This window comes from Phyllobates terribilis, unplaced genomic scaffold (assembly GCF_046119375.1).
Source record: "Phyllobates terribilis strain yellow unplaced genomic scaffold, ASM4611937v1 Scaffold_3__8_contigs__length_932513732, whole genome shotgun sequence".
NCBI classification, from domain to species: domain Eukaryota; kingdom Metazoa; phylum Chordata; class Amphibia; order Anura; family Dendrobatidae; genus Phyllobates; species Phyllobates terribilis.
In genome coordinates this window covers 694,603,344-694,628,155 of record NW_027362763.1, presented here as the reverse complement: position 1 = coordinate 694,628,155, position 24,812 = coordinate 694,603,344, and the positions used below count along the sequence as shown (strand labels likewise).

Here is a 24,812-nt window from a genome sequence, read left to right as displayed (position 1 = left end):
AAGGCTCGTGCTTGGTGATCCAAGGCTAGTGCTCCACAATGGAAACCCGTTGCCATGAAGCTACTGACACACACACACACACACATCTTGCACGGATGTCACTCCCAGTAGCAGGACAGCTCTCTGTAATGAGCAATGCCACAAAGGATAGGCAATTTTTACTCTCGACACGCTTCCTTATGCAAATTTCGGTAAATCATCCATGCACCCCTGTACCGGTGACCGCAGCATATCAGAAAAACGTATGCCGTGCCTTTTGGTTAATGTGACATCCTATGACAGTGCCATATGTAATGTCACTAAGCTGTAGGGTACAATGCATACAGTCTATGGAGATTGCATGGCTGTGTGCATGATTTTGTGCACCTCTCAGCAGTGAGTGACTGAAAGGTCCTGTCTTCCACATCTGTATCACCGATTGCAAAAAAAAAAAATAAAGCTTCCATGCAGATCTATGTGTCTCCATGGTGACAGACCACAAACGAACCCTGTGTAGTCAGATGTGGCAGTCGTTTCAATATGTTCAATACTTCTCACTAATGTACGTTCGGTAAAAAAAAAAAAAAAATCGGAAACAGATCAAAAAGGGATTGTGATCGCAGGACTAGACTATACGGGGCTTGCAAACCTTCGTAAGACAGCTCCGTAGCCCATCTATAAAAAGCCCATCTATAAAAAGCACAGGGAAATGTCGGCTTTGTTGCTGCTGGTGCTCTGGGTGTCCTTCACCAGCCACTTTATAAAGAAAGGAAGCACGTCATGTTTCCTGCAATGGATGGAGGCACGGGCGTGCGTGGGTGTCTATCATACGGAGTTAGCATTGACCTGCACTGACTGACACGATGATCTTATTCGCTCCGTGCAGCGCCGGGTGCTGGATGTCGCAGTCCTGCGTTACTGACTTATGTGAGGACAGTGACACCATCCATGAAAATGCAATAATGTGTGTACATGAAATGCTGCTGACAGTTTAACCCTATAATATTTATGTACATTTACAACACTTAGTTGTTTTCTGCCAACAGCTCCTTTACAGCCCTGTGTGTCTCCATGGTAACAGACTACAAACAAACCCTGTGTAGTCTGAACACTCCAATTAGAAAACAACAAATGTTGGGGAAAAAGAATTGGCTGAGCAACTGATGAGTATCGATCTAAAAAAAAAAAAACGATAAGAGGGGAGAGATGAATAATACTTTTATACACCTGATCCTTTTATATTCGTGGGAGATAAGTTGCTCCCGGAAGTGTCTGGCAGTGACTTTCTCCGCTCTCCCCATGGAAAACACATGAATGCTCGGACGATTGCTCATGTGGAAGGTGGAGTTGGAAGAGATCGCTGCTGACCAAAATGTCAACATTAGCCACCAAAAAAACAGGGTGGAGTGTTCTTTCACCAGTATATGCCATCCACTTAAAGGAGACCTTCTTCATACCGTGTGACAGCACAGTATAGAGAAAGAGATGCCAAGCAAAATTATATACAAGTTTGTGGGAAAAGATTCATTACAACTTTCAGTTTATTCATTGAAATCCCAGGTGTTTGTATGCAGAAGAGTCCAGTGGGCGGTGCTACTCAGTGATTGACAGCTGTCTCCGCATGCACAGTCATACAGTGACCGCCCTCTGGACAAATACATATACAAATACCAGGGATTTCAATGAATAAAATGTAAGGTTTACTAAAACTTTTTCCACAAAAATGCACAACAATCTGATCAGCTCCTCCTGCTCGATAACATCCCGCCAGCAGAAGGGACAGGTTCTCTTTTATTAACGTCATGCGTCCTATCCTGAAAAGCAAGGGGCTTTAGTGCTGCTGCACTGCTAGTTTCTCTTCAGTTAGCGATTACTCATGATCTGCCATCACCTACGAAGATGGGAGTAGCCCTTTTATAGAAGCTCCAATGCCCCGTCTGCATTTTTATTTTCATGGGATAAAATAAATTCAGCCATCAGAAAAACTCCAGATAATTTTAGTAATATTTCCACTGTATATTTCATGTAAATTCATGGCAATATTCACACATCTGATGTGCAGATTTTGCAGCTTCTCACTCCTATTTCCACGTAGATTTGCGAAATGAATGAACATTTTTATTCTGACTCTATAACTAAGCTGCAAGTGTAGGGCGCTGAGACACTGTTTCTAGGCTGCCTCTTTCAACCGTTACTCACACAGTGATGTCCTCAGATAGCTTGAACTCGACTGCAGGGGCAAAATGAAGATTCCAGAAGAAGGGTTATTTTCCAGCTGAATTCTTGTGGATATGCACAAATACAGCAGGTAAAAAAGACTTCAGAAACAGGGCTGCAAACGCCTGAGCTTCTAAGATGGCTAATAGACAGTGAATGAGGAGGAAGAATGAGGAAGAAGGGGGGGGGGTTCCTGACATCAGAGCTAGACGGAGAGGATGGACAAACTTCTAAAGAGGGGCAAACCTTAATGCAAAGCAAGGAAACAGCACAATGATAATGAAATACTGTCTGTATGATTCCCAAATCATGATACATGACAGTTTTATTGACGTTAGATTTGCCACCCGTAGAAACTCCTAACCATCCCAGTCTTTAATGTCACAAGTCACCCGTAACTGAGCAGAGATTAAGAGACACACTGCACAAAGCACAAAAGTACGGATGAAAGACGTACGACCATCACAATGTACGTCCACTGATGTGCCCCCTACCAGTGACGGCACTAAGAAGAGGTTTTGTAAGACCTCGCTATTGATCACCGATCCTTCGGATATACCAATATCAGAACAGTAGGGGTCCGACATGGACAACCCCACAAATCATCTATTTTTTTACATTTTGAATAATCTTGGACAGCCCCTTTAAAGCCATAACCTCCAACAGTGAAGATAAAACCCATCAGGAAATCATGCAATCTGGTCCCACATGTTCCTTCTTGTACTTTCCTAACCCGCCGCCTACCTGAGCCCTCACATCTTGCATCATACGTTCTGCAGCTGTGATTGCACATGTCACCAAAGTCTTTACACCTCCCCTAGAATTTTACCTTCTGTTAAAGGGATATTAAAAAGGAGGCATTGGCTCTACATAATGTGTCACTTACCCTCAGCGTTTGCAACGATGTTCGTTTTAGACCATCGGTTAACATGGCAGCGATCAGTCATTGATATAGCAAAAAGCTCATCTGGCAGCCAATCAGATTGTTTGTGCGGTCTGAAAAATCGCCATTTTCAGCAGCACATCTCTCCTAATATGTAGTAGGAGTAATAATAATAATATTAGCAAATACCTCCAATTAGAAATGTAGTATAGTTCTCCTGATAACATGTCACTTACCCCATGTGCAGGGCATTACAGTAGCTTAGGTATCCATGGTTACAACCACTCATATAGTGACAGATAGCCATGGATACCTAAGCTTCTGCAATGCCCTGCACATGAGGTAAGTGACATAGCTAATCAGGAGAACTATACTACATTTCTAATTGGAGGTATTTGCTAATACTATTATTATACCTACTACATATTGGGATAGGATATTGGATATGGAATTATTCCTTTAAGTGCTGCAAATCGGAGCCAGCTCCATATGCAGCAGTTTGACCCCTTAGATGCCACTGCCAATTGTGACGGCAGCATTTAAGCAGTTGGAAATGAGGAAGGGGGTGTCCCGTCCATCGCCGATACTATTCTCGTGGCAGCTGAAGGCCCTGGTGTCTGCTATGTTTGTAGACTTGTGGCCGGGATAAGCCGCTTTCTCTTTCTAGGAGTTACCATTTCTACAATAGACTGTCATACTGCCCCGTACTATACATTTAATCACTCGAAGTCCCACTGGGAGACAAAAAGTAGAAAAAAAAAATATGGGGAAAAAAAAAAAGTTTAAAATAAAACAAAATATAAGTAGATCAATATTCACCTCTTATGGTCAAAATATTAAAACAAAACTAAAAGATTTTCAATAGAATTGAATAAATATGAATCAGAAAGTCTTATGAACCCTATAACGGTACCAATAAACAGTACAACTGGTCCCAAGAAGTCCACATTTGGCCAGTCTTCGGTCTTGAAGTTGTGATTTTGATGCATTTCATCAGCGAGCTTTTTTCATGCCGCATTTTACAGTAACAGCGAAATGAGAGTTTTAAAATCTTATTCACAAGGTACATTAATAGCAAAATAAAAACAGAAAACAAAAAGTATTTACACCGGGCTTTTCTAGGTCTAGTCTGTTTTTTAGACAGAAAAAAAAAAACAACTTTGTGAGAACCTGTCAGAGATCACCCAGACCCCAACCTTTTCTTGGCCAAACTCCATCTGATCAAGTACTAATGGCCCCCCCTCTCTGCTCCAGTGGAGTGGCGTAGTGGTCGCACGTGCACTCATTGCCTATAGGATGGCCTGAGATTGGCGCACTGTTCACTGCTATCTCCGGCAGTCCTATAGACAATGAATGAAGCGGAGGTCCATATGTGCGGCCACCACTCGATTCCGACGGCATTTCAAAGTCCCATTAGCAAGCTATTTGGGGGTCCCAGAACTCGACCCACCCCCCACCGATAGACGATAATGTTAAATTGAATGGACTCCATTAAAAGGGTTGTCCAGTACTTTTAAAAATATGACAATGTGTTTTAATGATAAATAGAAGCTTCTTTCTAATTACCTCCTGTTGCTGTTTCTGCCTGTGAGTGGCGCTATTGGTGGCCGCTCATAGGCAGCACGTGACCCCCCGCTGACATCACGACAAGTGAGGCGTGACTCACCGCTGGGGTCCCCGCAGTGGCTGCTGGGTTGTGGGCGGGGTTATTCCCCTGCGTCACACCCGGCATCCACCACGCGCTTTCCCAATGAATGGGGAGAGGCAGAGCATGCGGTGGATGCCGGGTGCGACGCCCACAACCCAGCAGTCACCGGTGGAACACGGAAGAGGGACCCACGGCTACAGCCTGGACTTGTCGTGATGTCAGAGCCGGCTGCAGCCGAGGGCCACCGATAGCGCCGCTCACAGGCAGAAACAGCACCAGGAGGTAATTAGAAAGAAGCTTCTATTTATCATTAAAACACATTGGCAAATTTTTAAAAGTACTGGACAACCCCTTTAAACAATATTAGATTAATTCTTTTGCACCAACCTATTAATCTTCCGGTCAAACAATAGACTGCTGCCTAAAAGTAGGAAGCAGATTTTAATGTTAGGGCAACACAACAACTCCAGATTAGAAGAAAAGGATATTCTTTTCACTCCATCCGGATGAATTGAGCAGAGTATTGTACTTCGCCAAACACAGGCTCTGTGCAGACTGCATTACAGGGGGGGGGGGGTGGAATCAACATAGTTTGCTAATGAGATTACACTTGAAATATCTGCTGGAGTGAACGATAATGCACAGTCCACTGCACCGCCGCTCGGAGGGCCCTGTCAGCAGAGCACAATTCATGTGCGGTGGAGAGACTGACATTTCCATTAGGAATGAGTCACTGCAATACCAGTGTGCACCCTCCTTATCCCAGCCGCCGTGCACCCTCCTTATCCCAGCCGCCGTGCACCCTCCTTATCCCAGCCAAAGCGCACCCTCCTTATCCCAGCCAAAGCGCACCCTCCTTATCCCAGCCAAAGCGCACCCTCCTTATCCCAGCCAAAGCGCACCCTCCTTATCCCAGCCAAAGTGCACCCTCCTTATCCCACAGCCGTGCGTGCCCTCCTTATCCCACAGCCGTGCGTGCCCTCCTTATCCCACAGCCGTGCGTGCCCACTGATCAGATGAGAACGAAATCTGCGTACCCACAGCAAGCCATCTGCTGAACAGAGAGAAGACGCAGCACCACAAAACGCCAAGCACATATCATGGGTCTGACGAGAAATCTGTCTCTTCCCTGGCTGTCAAAGTGCATTCTGCAACATGAATATATACAGTTGAAACCAGAAGTTCCCATCCACTATATAAAGAGACACATATTCATGTTTTTCTCAATATCTGACATGAAATCAGAATAAACCTTTCCCATTTTAGATCAATTAGGATTACCATCATTTTTAATATTTGCCAAATGTCAGAATAATGAGAGAGAGAATGTTTTAAGTCATTTTCATTACTTACTGCAAAGTCAAAAGTTTACATACATTTCATTAGTATTTGGTACCATTGCCCTTAAGCTGAATGACTTGGGTGAAACGTTTGTGATCTCCTTCCAGAAGCTTCTCACAATAGTTGGTCGGAATTTGGGCCCATTCCTCCTGACAAAACTGGTGTAACTGATCCAGGTTTGTAGGTCGCCTTGCTCGCACCTGACTTTTCTGCTTTGTCCATGAATTTTCAATGGGATTGAGATCAGGGCTTTGTGATGGCCACTCCAAAACATTGACTTTGTTATCCTTAAGCCACTTTGTTACCATTTTGGCAGTATGCTTCGGGTCATTGTCCATTTGGAAGACCCATTTCCATCCAAGCTTTAACTTCCTGGCTGATGTCTTGAGATGCTGCTTCAGTTTTGCCACATAATCTTCTTTTCTCATGATGACATCTATTTTGTGAAGTGCACCAGTCCCTCCAGCAGCAAAACAACCCCACAACATGATGCTGCCACCCCTGTGTTTCACTGTTGGCATGGTGTTTTTAGGCTTCCAAGCTTCTCCCTTTTTCCTTCAAACATAATGATGGTCATTATGCCCAAAAAGTTGAATTTTAGTTTCATCGGACCACAGGACATGTCTCCAAAAATTAAGGTCTTTGTTCCTGTGTGCATTTGCAAACATTAATCTGGCTTTTGTATGTTTCTTTTGGAGTAATGACTTCTACCTGGCAGAGAGGCCTTTCAGCCTATGTTGATACAGTACTTGTTTCACTGTGGTTATTGACACAATCTTACCAGCTTCCGCTATCATCTTCACAAGGTCTTTTGCTTTTGTCCTTGGGTTGATACGAACATGTCAGACCAAAGCACGTTCATCTCTGGGACACAGAACCCGTCTCCTTCCTGAGCAGTATGATGGCTGGACTTTCCCATCTTGTTTGTACAGATGACCAAGGCACCATCAGGTATCTTGAAATTGTACCCAAGGATGAGCCAGGCTTGTGCAAGTCCTTGATATCTTGGCTGATTTCTTTACTTTCCCGTGATGATACACAAAGAAGCAGGTTTTTCAGGTGTGCATTAAAATACATCCACAGGTGTGTCTCGAATTAACTCAGAAGCTTCCAAACACATGACATCATCATATGGGCAGTCCAGAATTGTTTAAAGGCATAGTAATCTTAGTGTATGTAAACTTTTGACTTTGCAGTAAGTAATGAAAATGGCTTAAAACATTCTCTCTCTCCCTCTCATTATTCCGGCATTTGGAAAATACTAAAAATGATGGTAATCCTAATTGACCTAAAATGGGAAAGGTTTATTCTGATTTCATGCCAGATATTGAGGAAAAACATGGATAGGTGTCTTTTTATATAGTGTATGTAAACTTCTGGTTTCAACTGTATATGTCGACCCCCTTACCTCAAAGAAACCTTTGTGCAGATGTCCCAGATTCTACACATACCTGTAAAAGCTCGTCAAGTGCCAGATTTTCCCACATAGGACTTAAACTGCAGTGAGAAAAATCTGTTACAGATTGGCTGCAAAATCCACACATTTCTGCGCATTTTACCCAGAGCATTGCAAAGGGTGAAATCCGCAGTATAATCTGACATGCCGCAACGTTCCCAAGCTGCCAGTATTCAGATTAACCTTTGTGGATTTGCATTTGAAAAATTTCCTGAGTATTACAATAGCGGCAGCGTAACTCTCTATGGAGCTTTCTGCCTATGCACAGTGTGGTTATACAGAGATCAGCCCAGTAAGTGATACATTGCTGGAATCAGAGTCTCTGTCCCTACATCATGATGATCTTAGATTACATAGCAAAATCCTGATGATAAATCATTAAAAATGTGTAAGGTTATTTTCACATTGCGTTCTGTGTCCCTGTCAGGTCATACGTCCAAAATCCCCCGCAAAACGGGGTCTGGACGTGTGCGCTGATGGGGGCCATAGACTGCAATGGTGACGGCAGAGCGAATGTGCGCTTTGGCGTGCACTTTTTTTTTTAGGAAGTGTACGCCTACAGGAAGCGGACACTCAGGCGCAGCAGCCTACATCTGAGTGTCCACCTCCTGTGGACATAAACTCCCAAAAAAAAAAATGCACGGTAGAGCGCACGTTCGCTCTGCCGTCACTATTGCAGTCTATGGTTCCTGTCAGCGCATACGTCCAGATCCCATTTTTCTGGGGATTTCGGACGTCTGCCCCAACAGGGACACAGAAAGCAATGTGAAAGCACCCTAACTCTCCAAAGGATAACTTATTGATTAGTGGGGGCGTGACCACTGGGACCCCTACTGATTCCGATTCAATATAAGGTCGTGGGTGCACACTCCATTCAACCTCTATGGCAGATCTGTGCAAACTGCAGCCAATGGGCCACCTCCGGCCCACTGACTGTTCCAGTCTGGCCTGCAGACAGATAGCCGATGGGCTGAAACAGTAGCCCACGGGCCGCACCATGATCTCCCCCGTCCGCCATCACCGCTATCTACATCATCAGGATGCAAACAGCAGTGAATACATCGGAGCTGCTGCTGAGACTCAGTGCACAGGAGCAGAGCGCCGGGAGAACGGGAGAGAGGCGAGTATGTGGTGGTGTTTTTTTATGTGTATGAGATATTTTGTATGTATACAGGGGGCCGTATGGGGGGGGGGCTCAACAATACCTACAGGAGGCCGCGTGGGGGGGGGCTCAACACTGCCTACAGGAGGCCGCGTGGGGGGGGGGGCTCAACACTGCCCACAGGAGGCCACGTGGGGGGGGGCTCAACACTGCCCACAGGAGGCCGCGTGGGGGGGGGCTCAACACTGCCCACAGGAGGCCGCGTGGGGGGGGGGGCTCAACACTGCCCACAGGAGGCCGCGTGGGGGGGGGGGCTCAACACTGCCCACAGGAGGCCGCGTGGGGGGGGGGGCTCAACACTGCCCACAGGAGGCCGCGTGGGGGGGGGGGCTCAACACTGCCCACAGGAGGCCGCGTGGGGGGGGGCTCAACACTGCCCACAGGAGGCCGCGTGGGGGGGGGGGGTCAACACTGCCCACAGGAGGCCGCGTGGGGGGGGGTCAACACTGCCCACAGGAGGCCGCGTGGGGGGGGGTCAACACTGCCCACAGGAGGCCGCGTGGGGGGGGGTCAACACTGCCCACAGGAGGCCGCGTGGGGGGGGGCTCAACACTGCCCACAGGAGGCCGCGTGGGGGGGGGCTCAACACTGCCCACAGGAGGCCGCGTGGGGGGGGGGCTCAACACTGCCCACAGGAGGCCGCGTGGGGGGGGGCTCAACACTGCCCACAGGAGGCCGCGTGGGGGGGGGGCTCAACACTGCCCACAGGAGGCCGCGTGGGGGGGGGGGCTCAACACTGCCCACAGGAGGCCGCGTGGGGGGGGGGGCTCAACACTGCCCACAGGAGGCCGCGTGGGGGGGGGGGCTCAACACTGCCCACAGGAGGCCGCGTGGGGGGGGGGCTCAACACTGCCCACAGGAGGCCGCGTGGGGGGGGGCTCAACACTGCCCACAGGAGGCCGCGTGGGGGGGGGGCTCAACACTGCCCACAGGAGGCCGCGTGGGGGGGGGGCTCAACACTGCCCACAGGAGGCCGCGTGGGGGGGGGGCTCAACACTGCCCACAGGAGGCCGCGTGGGGGGGGGCTCAACACTGCCCACAGGAGGCCGCGTGGGGGGGGGGGCTCAACACTGCCCACAGGAGGCCGCGTGGGGGGGGGGCTCAACACTGCCCACAGGAGGCCGCGTGGGGGGGGGGCTCAACACTGCCCACAGGAGGCCGCGTGGGGGGGGGGCTCAACACTGCCCACAGGAGGCCGCGTGGGGGGGGGGCTCAACACTGCCCACAGGAGGCCGCGTGGGGGGGGGCTCAACACTGCCCACAGGAGGCCGCGTGGGGGGGGGGCTCAACACTGCCCACAGGAGGCCGCGTGGGGGGGGGCTCAACACTGCCCACAGGAGGCCGCGTGGGGGGGGGCTCAACACTGCCCACAGGAGGCCGCGTGGGGGGGGGCTCAACACTGCCCACAGGAGGCCGCGTGGGGGGGGGCTCAACACTGCCCACAGGAGGCCGCGTGGGGGGGGGGCTCAACACTGCCCACAGGAGGCCGCGTGGGGGGGGGGGCTCAACACTGCCCACAGGAGGCCGCGTGGGGGGGGGGGGCTCAACACTGCCCACAGGAGGCCGCGTGGGGGGGGGGCTCAACACTGCCCACAGGAGGCCGCGTGGGGGGGGGGGCTCAACACTGCCCACAGGAGGCCGCGTGGGGGGGGGGCTCAACACAGCCCACAGGAGGCCGCGTGGGGGGGGGCTCAACACTGCCCACAGGAGGCCGCGTGGGGGGGGGCTCAACACTGCTCACAGGAGGCCGCGTGGGGGGGGGGCTCAACACTGCCCACAGGAGGCCGCGTGGGGGGGGGGCTCAACACTGCCCACAGGAGGCCGCGTGTGGGGGGGGGGGGCTCAACACTGCCCACAGGAGGCCGCGTGGGGGGGGGGGGCTCAACACTGCCCACAGGAGGCCGCGTGGGGGGGGGGGGGCTCAACACTGCCCACAGGAGGCCGCGTGGGGGGGGGGGCTCAACACTGCCCACAGGAGGCCGCGTGGGGGGGGGGGCTCAACACTGCCCACAGGAGGCCGCGTGGGGGGGGGGGGCTCAACACTGCCCACAGGAGGCCGCGTGGGGGGGGGGGCTCAACACTGCCCACAGGAGGCCGCGTGGGGGGGGCTCACACTGTATTTAGGAGGCCGTGTGTGGGGGGTCATACTGTATACAGGAGGCCATGTGTGGGGGCTCATACTGTATACAGGAGGCCATGTGTGGGGGCTCATACTGTATACAGGAGGCCATGTGTGGGGGCTCATACTGTATACAGGAGGCCATGTGTGGGGGCTCATACTGTATACAGGAGGCCATGTGTGGGGGCTCATACTGTATACAGGAGGCCATGTGTGGGGGCTCATATTGTATGCAGGAGGCCATGTGTGGGGGCTCATACTGTATGCAGGAGGCCATGTGTGGGGGCTCATATTGTATGCAGGAAACCTCCCAAACATAATAGAAAACTTCTCCAAACATTTTACGTTGATAGCGTGTTAGAAGTCGTTTTATTCTTTCCAATAATCTAGAATTTCTGATCATCCAGTACAACCCTGTCACCAAAGTTTAGCACATTAAAGAGTGCTTTAATAATTACATTAAATGGACCCAAGTCTTCGAATGAAACACTGAAATCTCGTGCCCACGTCATTCCAGGCTAGCCTTCCCGCTGTGATGCCAGACACGGGCATCCGTCTCCTTGTGATGGGGCCGCAGGCAGATTCAATGTCACTTTATCTTCAGCCCCGCTGGCGTCACTGTCAGCACGTGTTCTGCCATCAAGGTGTTATACAGCAGGCACTCGCCATCATATAGACTAACTGAGCCTAATTATAGGACGGCAGTGAGTCACCAGCTGAATGTGATGTGAATCCAGACATAGGATGATATATGTAGCAGTGCTGGCAGAGCGGGGGGCACGCAGGATCAGCTCTGCCCTGAGCATCCTACTATCTTGCTTATAGAGGGCCTTTCATCGGTCCGTATCATGGAATAGCGGCTGCTAATTTTTCGTTTCCGTTGCAGAGATATTATCTTGTAAAGTTTAGATTGTAATTTGCCCTTAAACTAAGGGGGTGTTAGCAGAGATTTCTCTCTGGGAGTGTGTACTTTATCCCCAGCATGATGTTACCCCCCCAAAAAATAACACACCCTTAGAAAAGGTCAGACCCGGCTTTCTCGAGTGAGACATGTAATAACACACGGCCCCTGCTCGCTTCACTGTGATTACAACGGCATGGGGGGGTGTAGAGCAGAGCTGTGTGTCATTGCAAACACTTCTAGAAGCTCTCATCCCATTGCTTGTGTGGTGGGATGGGCAGAGTACAGCAAAGCTGACAGCCTGTGAGAAGAGAGCTGCAAGAGGTGTTTGCAATGACACCTAGCTCTTCTATACTCCCCTCCCCCTCTTGGAAATCACATGGGATGCTGAAAGTAAGATCAATGAGGAAAGTAGGGCTTAGGGCATTACAAACACCTCTGCAGCACTTTCAGCTCTGCTCTACTACCCCCCACACTGACAGTGTCGTAAAATAAGAGCTGTAGATAGTGTTTGTAATGCCAAACTGCTCTGCTCCACTAGCCTCCAATCCCTGTAATCACACTGAATGTGGAGGAGAGCAAGGCTGTGAGCCATCAAAAACACCTCTTCAGCTCTACTCTCACAGCACTGTCAACTCTGCTCCACTCCCCCTTACCCCACACAGTGTCATGAGATGAGAGCAGCAGATGGTGATTGTAATGACACAGCTCTACTCTACTCCCCCTCAACCTCCATTTGTAATCACAGAAGATGCTGGCAGTGAGATCAGCGAAGAAAACAGGGCTGTCATTACATTTCTCACAAAGAGAAGGTAGGGTCTCACATTCTCTGGGGGCATTTTTTTTACCCCCCTGCATGACACATCCTGCTTATGATTGGTCAACCCCATGTAAAGTGTAAAGGTGGGGAGTGAACCCTTGGTTTGAGCGGAAACTAGAATCTAAAATTTACTAGCTAACATAAACAATATATATGTTTTGCTCAGCTCTGCAGCCGCTATTCCATGATGTGGCCGAGCTGGTGAAAGGCCCTCTTTAAAGAGAATCTGTCATAGCAATCTTGTCAATGACGAGCCGAGATCTCAAACTGAGCATGTGTTGCCACCAGCGCCATTTTACTAAAGACCGCTGGGAGATCTGCACAAGCGCCGCCCGCGAGGAAGACGGTGCCGGCGTAAAACTTTAAAAAAGGAGGCATATACAGACACCAGGGGCAGAGGGGGAAAGGTAAAAGCAAAAACCCTACCCACAGTCCCGCCCCTATGCTTTGAAAGGTTATTACACGTAAAGTTCAATTGCGAATTAAAGGACGACCAGGAAGGGGATTGAATCTGTATAACAGCGCCACTGACAGAGCTAGATGTCAATCACTGATAGCATTGTGCACTGGTGTGAAAGAGCTCCCATAAATAGGACTATGTAATGTCTGTTCTCAGGTACTGAAGAAGCTCTGGTCACATTCACATCAATAGGAGCTGAGCTGCAGTACCTGAGAATGGCCACTACACCATATACGGAGCTGTGCCATGACAGCTCTGTACACTGGGGTACATCTGGCCACCATGGGACCCGCTAGCAGCTGATTGATCCGTGGGGGAGCCAGGTGTCGGGAAACCACTAATCTGACATTGATGAACTGTCCTGAGGCTAGTCATGAAGAAGTAAGTTCTGGAAAACCCCTTTAACCCTTTGTTTGAGTGATCACTTTTACACTAAACCCCCACTGATCAACGCTCAAAAAATAAATTATTTGGAGGTCTGTTGTCATGGGACTCCCCCCACCGCGGAGCTTCTGCATTAGGAAACCTGTAGAAGCAGAAATCAGTGTGGATATTATGCAATTTTCATCCTAATCATCGCAAAGGGTGAAGTCGCCGGTGATATCCAACATCAGATCAGTCCTGGATTGTGTCCGGAGTCTGGATGACTTTTCCCTGAAATTCTACTACTGTAATATACAGCGGATTTCCCCGCGTACAATTCCATGATGCAAGATCTGCTATGTATATGGCAACGTAGGATAAAAGGAATAAAATAAAAGGCTCTTCCCCATCCTATACAACGAGGCCATATTGACAAGTGGTGGTATGGGACCCTCAACGATTAGACAGCTACTACCCCTTTACTTCTTGCCACCATAACACCTACATCCAATGGCTGCTGTCATAACAGCCCTTCTGGTCACTGACAGTGACAAAGCCTCAGCTAGTGCCCAGACAGTAGGCACAACCCCAGCCGTGGCACCAGAAGCCGTCTCTGCCGGTGTCGCAGTCACAGCACACAGGTTGGAAATAAACCACAACGTTGTCTATTCAATGACAGCAAGCAGGGATCTTACAGACAGTGAAGACTTGACAAATTTATTCGAAAATTGCAGATTTTGCATCACACAGTAAATAATATTTATTGGCTGTAATGGCAGGACGCGAGTGGTGCCAGCGACACCCACGCTCTCTGAGATGACAGCTGCAGGTTGGCTTCAGCAGTCAGTTTAATGTTTTTCTGTAAAATTCTTACATAGAAATCCCATAATAAAACGCCTCAGTAACAATCCTGCGTGCTGGTGTGTATAGCAGCCTGTACTCTGATCGCAGGGTAACAGCAGGGCATGTGAAACGCTCTGCAGCCCTGCACGGTACTACAAGAGGAATCATGCAATGTCTCAACTACTACTACTCACATCATTAATGACTTTACTACGTGGATACATTACAGCCGCAGAGGATTTCTCCAATCTCTATGGAAACACTCGCTCCGTCCACAATGCATAGTAACGTACGGCTCAGTGCTATGACGGAGACGTCATCATCGGTCCGGATCCTCTCCTGACCCCATAATATTACTAGATAACATTACATTGAAATACTGCCCTGCACAATGGCCCAGGGTCCTGCGAATCGATTCACTCATTATTCCCCCCGAGCCAGTCAGGCCTTAGCCCCTATAAAGTCATTCTATTTGCCGCTCGCTTTTTGTTGTCCAGAAAGACAACTTTATTCACCTATAAAAATTAATGGTGCATGGTGCACCCTTGGTGTGGCAAAGCGCCTCAGAACACTTTTCCGCCCCCTTTTTTTGCACTCCTTACATCCACCTCCGTCTTTTCTGATTGACAGTGCTAGCATTCCCCCAGCCAGAACTATCTGCAAGTGGAAGCGCGTCCAAGAGAGTGCTCGTTCACATGCAGTCCTGAGGCCGCACCGCCATAGTTCTAGGTGTTGCGAGCGACTTCAGGAGACCGGAGAGAGGATAGTTTGTGAGAGTGCGTGCACTCACTTGCAAACAAAGCTGTCTCTGAGAGCGCTGGCATTCTCCATCAGAAGAGAGGGTGGTGGAGGTTTGTTTAAAAAAAATTTTAAAAAAAGTTGACAGGGTGCAATGAGGCGCTTAGCCACACCAAGGGTGCACCAACCGCTCTGCAAAGGTGAAAAAAGGAACAATTTTTTTAAAGGATACGTTGCAAATGCAATTTGGGGCTGACAACTCATTTAATGGCTGTCTGTGACTCCAAGTTCACACTTTAAACTAAACAAATAGTAGATGAAGCAACAATAAAAATCATTCTTTTTTAAATTTGTTCCTTTGTTGCCCCCCCCCCCCCCCCCCAAAAAAAAAACTTTATTGTAACATGTAAATGAAGGTGCTCAGTGCAACCCCGGGTGGATAAATACTTCAGTGCAACATTCCTCCCACTTACTGCCAATTCTTTTATGTTGATTGCCAGCGCTGCTTTGCCCACAGCCAGTGCCATCTGAAGATAAACCACTGTTATTGAACGCTGTCCATGTGCAGCACAAAACACACAAATCACTCTCTCCTTGCTGCTGACACTGCTCATCTCCTCTGCTATCACTTCAATGCAGAAGAGAGAACAAAAATCACTTTCTCCGCTACCCTGCTATACCCGAGTAACGTTACCAGTGAGGAGAGAGTGATTTGTATGCACACTCTTGCACTGAAGAAATAGCAGAGGAGATGAGCAATGTCAGCAGCGAGGAGAGAGTGATTTCTGTGCTCTCTTTTTTACATAACAGTGATCACATAATGGAGCTTTATCTTCAGCCAATTCTGGATCTGAGAAAACCGGCGCAGTCAATCAACATAGTAGTGACCTAAATAAGTGGGTGGAAGTGCACAACAAGACATTTAGTCACACCGAGGGTGCACTAAGCACCCTCATCTGCATATAACATAAAAGCTGTATCTTTGGGGCAACTGAGCAACAGATTTAAAAACAAATAATTTTTATTGTTGCTTCATCTCCTACAAAGCTGTGTTGAAATGTAAATTTGGGTTCACAGGCTCCCCTTTAAAGATGGCTAATGGGGCTGTCAAGATTGTCTACACATCATCACTTGTGCTCATCATTCCAGAAACACTACTCCATCTGAAGCACAGAGGTGGTTTCTCTAAGGGCCTGGGACCGCTGCTGCTGATCGCTGACAGCAGTAGTGCCATTACCTTGATTAGACACGGATACCCAATACCGGCTGCACGGGAAGACAATCTACAACACCCAGTGCACAATAGTCATCGGTGTGTTCAGTTTCACTATGGAGCCTCCATATTACACAAATCCTGGAGAAATAAATGGGGAGTCCAAGTGATCACCCTCCGCCTCAAAAATGCTGTACTGAGCAGAGATGAGACCATCACAAAAACAAACAGGGGACTGCAGAGCCCCGATCCCCAGATCAGTGAGGGTCCAGTGTTCAGACCCCCAGAAACCTCTCAGCGACTATGGAGAGATGATTAGTTACACAAGGCAAATAACAATACACATACAGTACAGGGTATAAAGTGAGATATGAGTGGTGCAGGCCACACACACACACACACACACACACACACAGTACAGGTGACACACACAGTACAGGTGTCACATACACACACACACACAGTACAGGTGTCACACACACACAGTACAGGTGTCACACACACACACAGTACAGGTGACACACACACACAGTACAGGTGACACACACAGTACAGGTGACACACACACACACACAGTACAGGTGACACACACACACACACAGTACAGGTGACACACACACACACACAGTACAGGTGACACACACACACACACAGTACAGGTGACACACACACACAGTACAGGTGACACACACACACACAGTACAGGTGTCACACACACACACAGTACAGGTGACACACACACAGTACAGGTGACACACACACACACAGTACAGGTGACACACACACACACAGTACAGGTGACACACACACACAGTACAGGTGTCACCCACACACACACAGTACAGGTGTCACCCACACACACACAGTACAGGTGTCACCCACACACACACAGTACAGGTGTCACCCACACACACACAGTACAGGTGTCACCCACAGTACAGGTGTCACCCACAGTACAGGTGTCACCCACAGTACAGGTGTCACCCACACACACACAGTACAGGTGTCACCCACACACACACACAGTACAGGTGTCACCCACACACACACACAGTACAGGTGTCACCCACACACACACAGTACAGGTGTCACCCACACACACACAGTACAGGTGTCACCCACAGTACAGGTGTCACCCACAGTACAGGTGTCACCCACAGTACAGGTGTCACCCACACACACACACAGTACAGGTGTCACCCACACACACACACAGTACAGGTGTCACCCACACACACACACAGTACAGGTGTCACCCACACACACACAGTACAGGTGTCACCCACACACACACACAGTACAGGTGTCACCCACACACACACACAGTACAGGTGTCACCCACACACACACACAGTACAGGTGTCACCCACACACACACACAGTACAGGTGTCACCCACACACACACACAGTACAGGTGTCACCCACACACACACACAGTACAGGTGTCACCCACACACACACACAGTACAGGTGTCACCCACACACACACACAGTACAGGTGTCACCCACACACACACACAGTACAGGTGTCACCCACACACACACACAGTACAGGTGTCACCCACACACACACACAGTACAGGTGTCACCCACACACACACACAGTACAGGTGTCACCCACACACACACACAGTACAGGTGTCACCCACACACACACACAGTACAGGTGTCACCCACACACACACACAGTACAGGTGTCACCCACAGTACAGGTGTCACCCACACACACACAGTACAGGTGTCACCCACAGTACAGGTGTCACCCACACACACACAGTACAGGTGTCACCCACACACACACAGTACAGGTGTCACCCACACACACACAGTACAGGTGTCACCCACACACACACACAGTACAGGTGTCACCCACACACACACACAGTACAGGTGTCACCCACAGTACAGGTGTCACCCACACACACACACACAGTACAGGTGTCACCCACACACACACAGTACAGGTGTCACCCACACACACACAGTACAGGTGTCACCCACACACACACAGTACAGGTGTCACCCACACACACACAGTACAGGTGTCACCCACACACACACAGTACAGGTGTCACCCACACACACACAGTACAGGTGTCACCCACACACACACAGTACAGGTGTCACCCACACACACACAGTACAGGTGTCACCCACACACACACAGTACAGGTGTCACCCACACACACACAGTACAGGTGACCCACACAGTACAGGTGACCCACACACACACAGTACAGGTGTCACCCACAGTACAGGTGTCACCCACACACACACAGTACAGGTGTCACCCACAGTACAGGTGTCACCCACACACACACAGTACAGGTGTCACCCACACACACACAGTACAGGTGTCACCCACACACACACAGTACAGGTGTCACCCACACACACACAGTACAGGTGTGACCCACACACACACAGTACAGGTGTGACCCACACACACACAGTACAGGTGTGACCCACACACACACAGTACAGGTGTGACCCACACACACACAGTACAGGTGACCCACACACACACAGTACAGGTGTGACCCACACACACACAGTACAGGTGTGACCCACACACACACAGTACAGGTGTGACCCACACACACACAGTACAGGTGTGACCCACACACACACAGTACAGGTGTGACCCACACACACACAGTACAGGTGTGACCCACACACACACAGTACAGGTGACCCACACACACACAGTACAGGTGACCCACACACACACAGTACAGGTGACCCACACACACACAGTACAGGTGACCCACACACACACAGTACAGGTGACCCATACACACACAGTACAGGTGACCCACACACACACAGTACAGGTGACCCACACACACACAGTACAGGTGACCCATACACACACAGTACAGGTGACCCATACACACACACAGTACAGGTGACCCACACACACACACACAGTACAGGTGACCCACACACACACACAGTACAGGTGACCCACACACACACACACAGTACAGGTGACCCACACACACACACAGTACAGGTGACCCACACACACACACACAGTACAGGTGACCCACACACACACACAGTACAGGTGACCCACACACACACACACACACAGTACAGGTGACCCACACACACACACACAGTACAGGTGACCCACACACACACACACACACAGTACAGGTGACCCACACACACACACACAGTACAGGTGACCCACACACACACACACAGTACAGGTGACCCACACACACACACACACACAGTACAGGTGACCCACACACACACACACAGTACAGGTGACCCACACACACACACACAGTACAGGTGACCCACACACACACACACACAGTACAGGTGACCCACACACACACACACACAGTACAGGTGACCCACACACACACACACAGTACAGGTGACCCACACACACACACACAGTACAGGTGACCCACACACACACACACAGTACAGGTGACCCACACACACACACAGTACAGGTGACCCAGACACACACACAGTACAGGTGACCCACACACAGTACAGGTGACACACACACACAGTACAGGTGACACACACACACAGTACAGGTGACACACACACACAGTACAGGTGACACACACACACAGTACAGGTGACACACACAGTACAGGTGTCACACACACACACAGTACAGGTGTCACACACACACACAGTACAGGTGTCACACACACACACAGTACAGGTGTCACACACACACACACAGTACAGGTGTCACACACACACACACAGTACAGGTGTCACACACACACACAGTACAGGTGAGACACACACACACACAGTACAGGTGAGACACACACACAGTACAGGTGAGACACACACACACGCGCACACGCACAGTACAGGTGAGACACACACACACAGTACAGGTGTCACCCACACACACACAGTACAGGTGTCACCCACACACACACAGTACAGGTGTCACCCACACACACACAGTACAGGTGTCACCCACACACACACAGTACAGGTGTCACCCACACACACACAGTACAGGTGTCACCCACACACACACAGTACAGGTGACCCACACACACACAGTACAGGTGACCCACACACACACAGTACAGGTGACCCACACAGTACAGGTGACCCATACACACACACAGTACAGGTGACCCACACACACACAGTACAGGTGTCACCCACAGTACAGGTGTCACCCACACACACACACACAGTACAGGTGTGACCCACACACACACAGTACAGGTGTGACCCACACACACACAGTACAGGTGTGACCCACACACACACAGTACAGGTGTGACCCACACACACACAGTACAGGTGTGACCCACACACACACAGTACAGGTGACCCACACACACACAGTACAGGTGTGACCCACACACACACAGTACAGGTGTGACCCACACACACACAGTACAGGTGTGACCCACACACACACAGTACAGGTGTGACCCACACACACACAGTACAGGTGTGACCCACACACACACAGTACAGGTGTGACCCACACACACACAGTACAGGTGTGACCCACACACACACAGTACAGGTGTGACCCACACACACACAGTACAGGTGTGACCCACACACACACAGTACAGGTGTGACCCACACACACACAGTACAGGTGTGACCCACACACACACAGTACAGGTGTGACCCACACACACACAGTACAGGTGTGACCCACACACACACAGTACAGGTGACCCACACACACACAGTACAGGTGACCCACACACACACAGTACAGGTGACCCACACACACACAGTACAGGTGACCCATACACACACAGTACAGGTGACCCACACACACACAGTACAGGTGACCCACACAGTACAGGTGACCCATACACACACACAGTACAGGTGACCCACACACACACACACAGTACAGGTGACACACACACACACACAGTACAGGTGACCCACACACACACACACAGTACAGGTGACCCACACACACACACAGTACAGGTGACCCACACACACACACAGTACAGGTGACCCACACACACACACACAGTACAGGTGACCCACACACACACACACACACAGTACAGGTGACCCACACACACACACACAGTACAGGTGACCCACACACACACACACAGTACAGGTGACCCACACACACACACACACACAGTACAGGTGACCCACACACACACACACAGTACAGGTGACCCACACACACACACACACAGTACAGGTGACCCACACACACACACACACAGTACAGGTGACCCACACACACACACACAGTACAGGTGACCCACACACACACACACAGTACAGGTGACCCACACACACACACAGTACAGGTGACCCACACACACACACAGTACAGGTGACCCACACACAGTACAGGTGACCCACACACAGTACAGGTGACCCACACACAGTACAGGTGACCCACACACAGTACAGGTGACACACACACACAGTACAGGTGACACACACACACAGTACAGGTGACACACACACACAGTACAGGTGACACACACACACAGTACAGGTGACACACACACACAGTACAGGTGTCACACACACACAGTACAGGTGTCACACACACACACAGTACAGGTGTCACACACACACAGTACAGGTGTCACACACACACAGTACAGGTGTCACACACACACAGTACAGGTGTCACACACACACAGTACAGGTGTCACACACACACACACAGTACAGGTGTCACACACACACACAGTACAGGTGAGACACACACACACACAGTACAGGTGAGACACACACACAGTACAGGTGAGACACACACACACGCGCACACGCACAGTACAGGTGAGACACACACACACACACAGTACAGGTGAGACACACACACACACAGTACAGGTGAGACACACACACACACACACACACACAGCCTCCCGCACCCTCCCATGGACACACCGTACACCGCCACTGACCCGGGTTCTTTTTCTCCTCTCGCAGCTGGGGGAACAGGAAGTCCCGGACCTGCCTGATGTCCTGGAAGCGGCAGAACTCCAGCAGGGTGCACGCCATCCTGCCTCCGCTCAGGCTCGCCGCCTGTCAGCCTCCCTGTAGCGGCTCCCGTCACCTCTCCCAGCTGCGGAGCTGACCCACACACACACACACAGTACAGGTGACCCACACACACACACACACAGTACAGGTGACCCACACACACACACACAGTACAGGTGACCCACACACACACACACACAGTACAGGTGACCCACACACACACACACACACAGTACAGGTGACCCACACACACACACACAGTACAGGTGACCCACACACACACACAGTACAGGTGACCCACACACACACACACACACAGTACAGGTGACCCACACACACAGTACAGGTGACCCACACACACACACACACACACACAGTACAGGTGACCCACACACACACACACAGTACAGGTGACCCACACACACACACACAGTACAGGTGACCCACACACACACACACAGTACAGGTGACCCACACACACACACAGTACAGGTGACCCACACACACACACACAGTACAGGTGACCCACACACACACACAGTACAGGTGACCCACACACACAGTACAGGTGACACACACACACAGTACAGGTGTCACACACACACAGTACAGGTGTCACACACACACAGTACAGGTGTCACACACACACACAGTACAGGTGTCACACACACACACACAGTACAGGTGTCACACACACACACACAGTACAGGTGTCACACACACACACACAGTACAGGTGTCACACACATACACAGTACAGGTGAGACACACACACACACAGTACAGGTGAGACACACACACACACAGTACAGGTGAGACACACACACACACGCGCACACGCACAGTACAGGTGAGACACACACACACACAGTACAGGTGAGACACACACACAGTACAGGTGAGACAGACACACACACAGTACAGGTGAGACAGACAGACAGACACACACACACACACACACAGCCTCCCGCACCCTCCCATGGACACACCGTACACCGCCACTGACCCGGGTTCTTTTTCTCCTCTCGCAGCTGAGGGAACAGGAAGTCCCGGACCTGCCTGATGTCCTGGAAGCGGCAGAACTCCAGCAGGGTGCACGCCATCCTGCCTCCGCTCAGGCTCGCCGCCTGTCAGCCTCCCTGTAGCGGCTCCCGTCACCTCTCCCAGCTGCGGAGCTGCTCCGCCGGAACTGCGTCATTCTGGTGAGTTGTCAGACTGAACTCAAGAGCCTTCTGCGCATGCTCACACTTCTACCCTGCTTCCCTGGTACAGAAAGCCACAGTCTTCAGCAGCTTTTCTGTTTCCATGGCGACTGGAAAAAGTCACATGATCGAAGACTGCTGCCTTTTCCGCCATCTTTCTTTGTGGCAGATTTGTCAGAACATGCTTGCCTGGACATGTGTCTTTGTTGCCCATAGCGACCACTTAGAGCTCAGCTTTCATTTTTCCAGAGCAGTTTTTAGAAATGAAACCTGAGCTCTGATTGGTGGCTATGGATTAATTGGAATCTGAGTATTTAACACCAAAACCAACAAATCATGGACAACAAAGACAATGTGCTTTTTTGTAATATTTTCTATATACACTGCTCAAAAAAATAAAGGGAACACTCAAATAACACATCCTAGATCTGAATGAATGAAATATTCTCATTGCATACTTTGTTCTGTACAAAGTTGAATGTGCTGACAACAAAATCACACAAAAATCATCAATGGAAATCACATTTATTAACCAATGGAGGCCTGGATTTGGAGTCACCCCCAAAATTAAAGTGGAAAAACACACTACAGGCTGATCCAACTTTGATGTAATGTCTTTAAAACAAGTCAAAATGAGTCTCAGTATTGTGTGTGGCCTCCACGTGCCTGTATGACCTCCCTACAACGCCTGGGCATGCTCCTGATGAGGTTGCGGATGGTCTCCTGTGGGATCTCCTCCCAGACCTGGACTAAAGCATCCGCCAACTCCTGGACAGTCTGTGGTGCAACGTGACGTTGGTGGATGGAGTGAGACATGATGTCCCAGATGTGCTCAATCGGATTCAGGTCTGGGGAACGGGCGGGCCAGTCCATAGCTTCAATGCCTTCATCTTGCAGGAACTGCTGATACACTCCAGCCACATGAGGTCTGGCATTGTCCTGCATTAGGAGGAACCCAGGGCCAACCGCACCAGTATATGGTCTCACAAGGGGTCTGAGGATCTCATCTCTGTACCTAATGGCAGTCAGGCTACCTCTGGCGAGCACCTGGAGGGCTGTGCGGCCCTCCAAAGAAATGCCATTTTATGTACCTTAAAAAAGTCCTAAAAAAAAAACCTTCACTGACCGAAAAATAAAAACGTTTACAACTCTCACAAAGTTTTTATAAAACATAAAACAAAATATGTAAAGTTTGTTATGGACGTAATCGTGCTGATTTGGAGAATCATGTTACCAGGTCTCCACAAAAAAAAACTTCATGAAGAGTGGCAGAATTTATCTATTTTACTCACATATATATAGCGCCATTAATTCCACAGCAATACAGACATAATTATCACTGTCCCCATTGGGGCTCAGATAATTGCGCTGTTTTTGTTTTTTTACCATTTCACCACACTTCGATTATTTTTTTTTAACTAGTTGAGTACATCATATTGTAAAGTGAATTGTGTCATTATAAA

The 24,812-nt window shown here is 49.9% G+C and overlaps 1 protein-coding gene across 3 annotated transcripts in view; it reads right to left on the bottom strand.

Annotated features, from left to right (window-relative positions):
• The window catches only part of RAB3GAP2 (RAB3 GTPase activating non-catalytic protein subunit 2), a 68,738-nt gene extending 45,341 nt beyond the window's left edge, over positions 1 to 23,397 (bottom strand). For 2 of the 3 annotated variants that reach the window (XM_073671911.1, XM_073671913.1), the window contains exon 1: positions 22,069 to 22,244. In XM_073671911.1, coding sequence (XP_073528012.1) covers positions 22,069 to 22,165 — 97 coding nt within the window. In that variant the 5' untranslated portion in view covers positions 22,166 to 22,244. Of the gene's footprint in view, positions 1 to 22,068; positions 22,245 to 23,153 lie in introns of those variants that run through there. The other variant, XM_073671912.1, reaches the window with a different exon arrangement.
• Between the last annotated feature and the right edge of the window lie 1,415 nt (positions 23,398 to 24,812).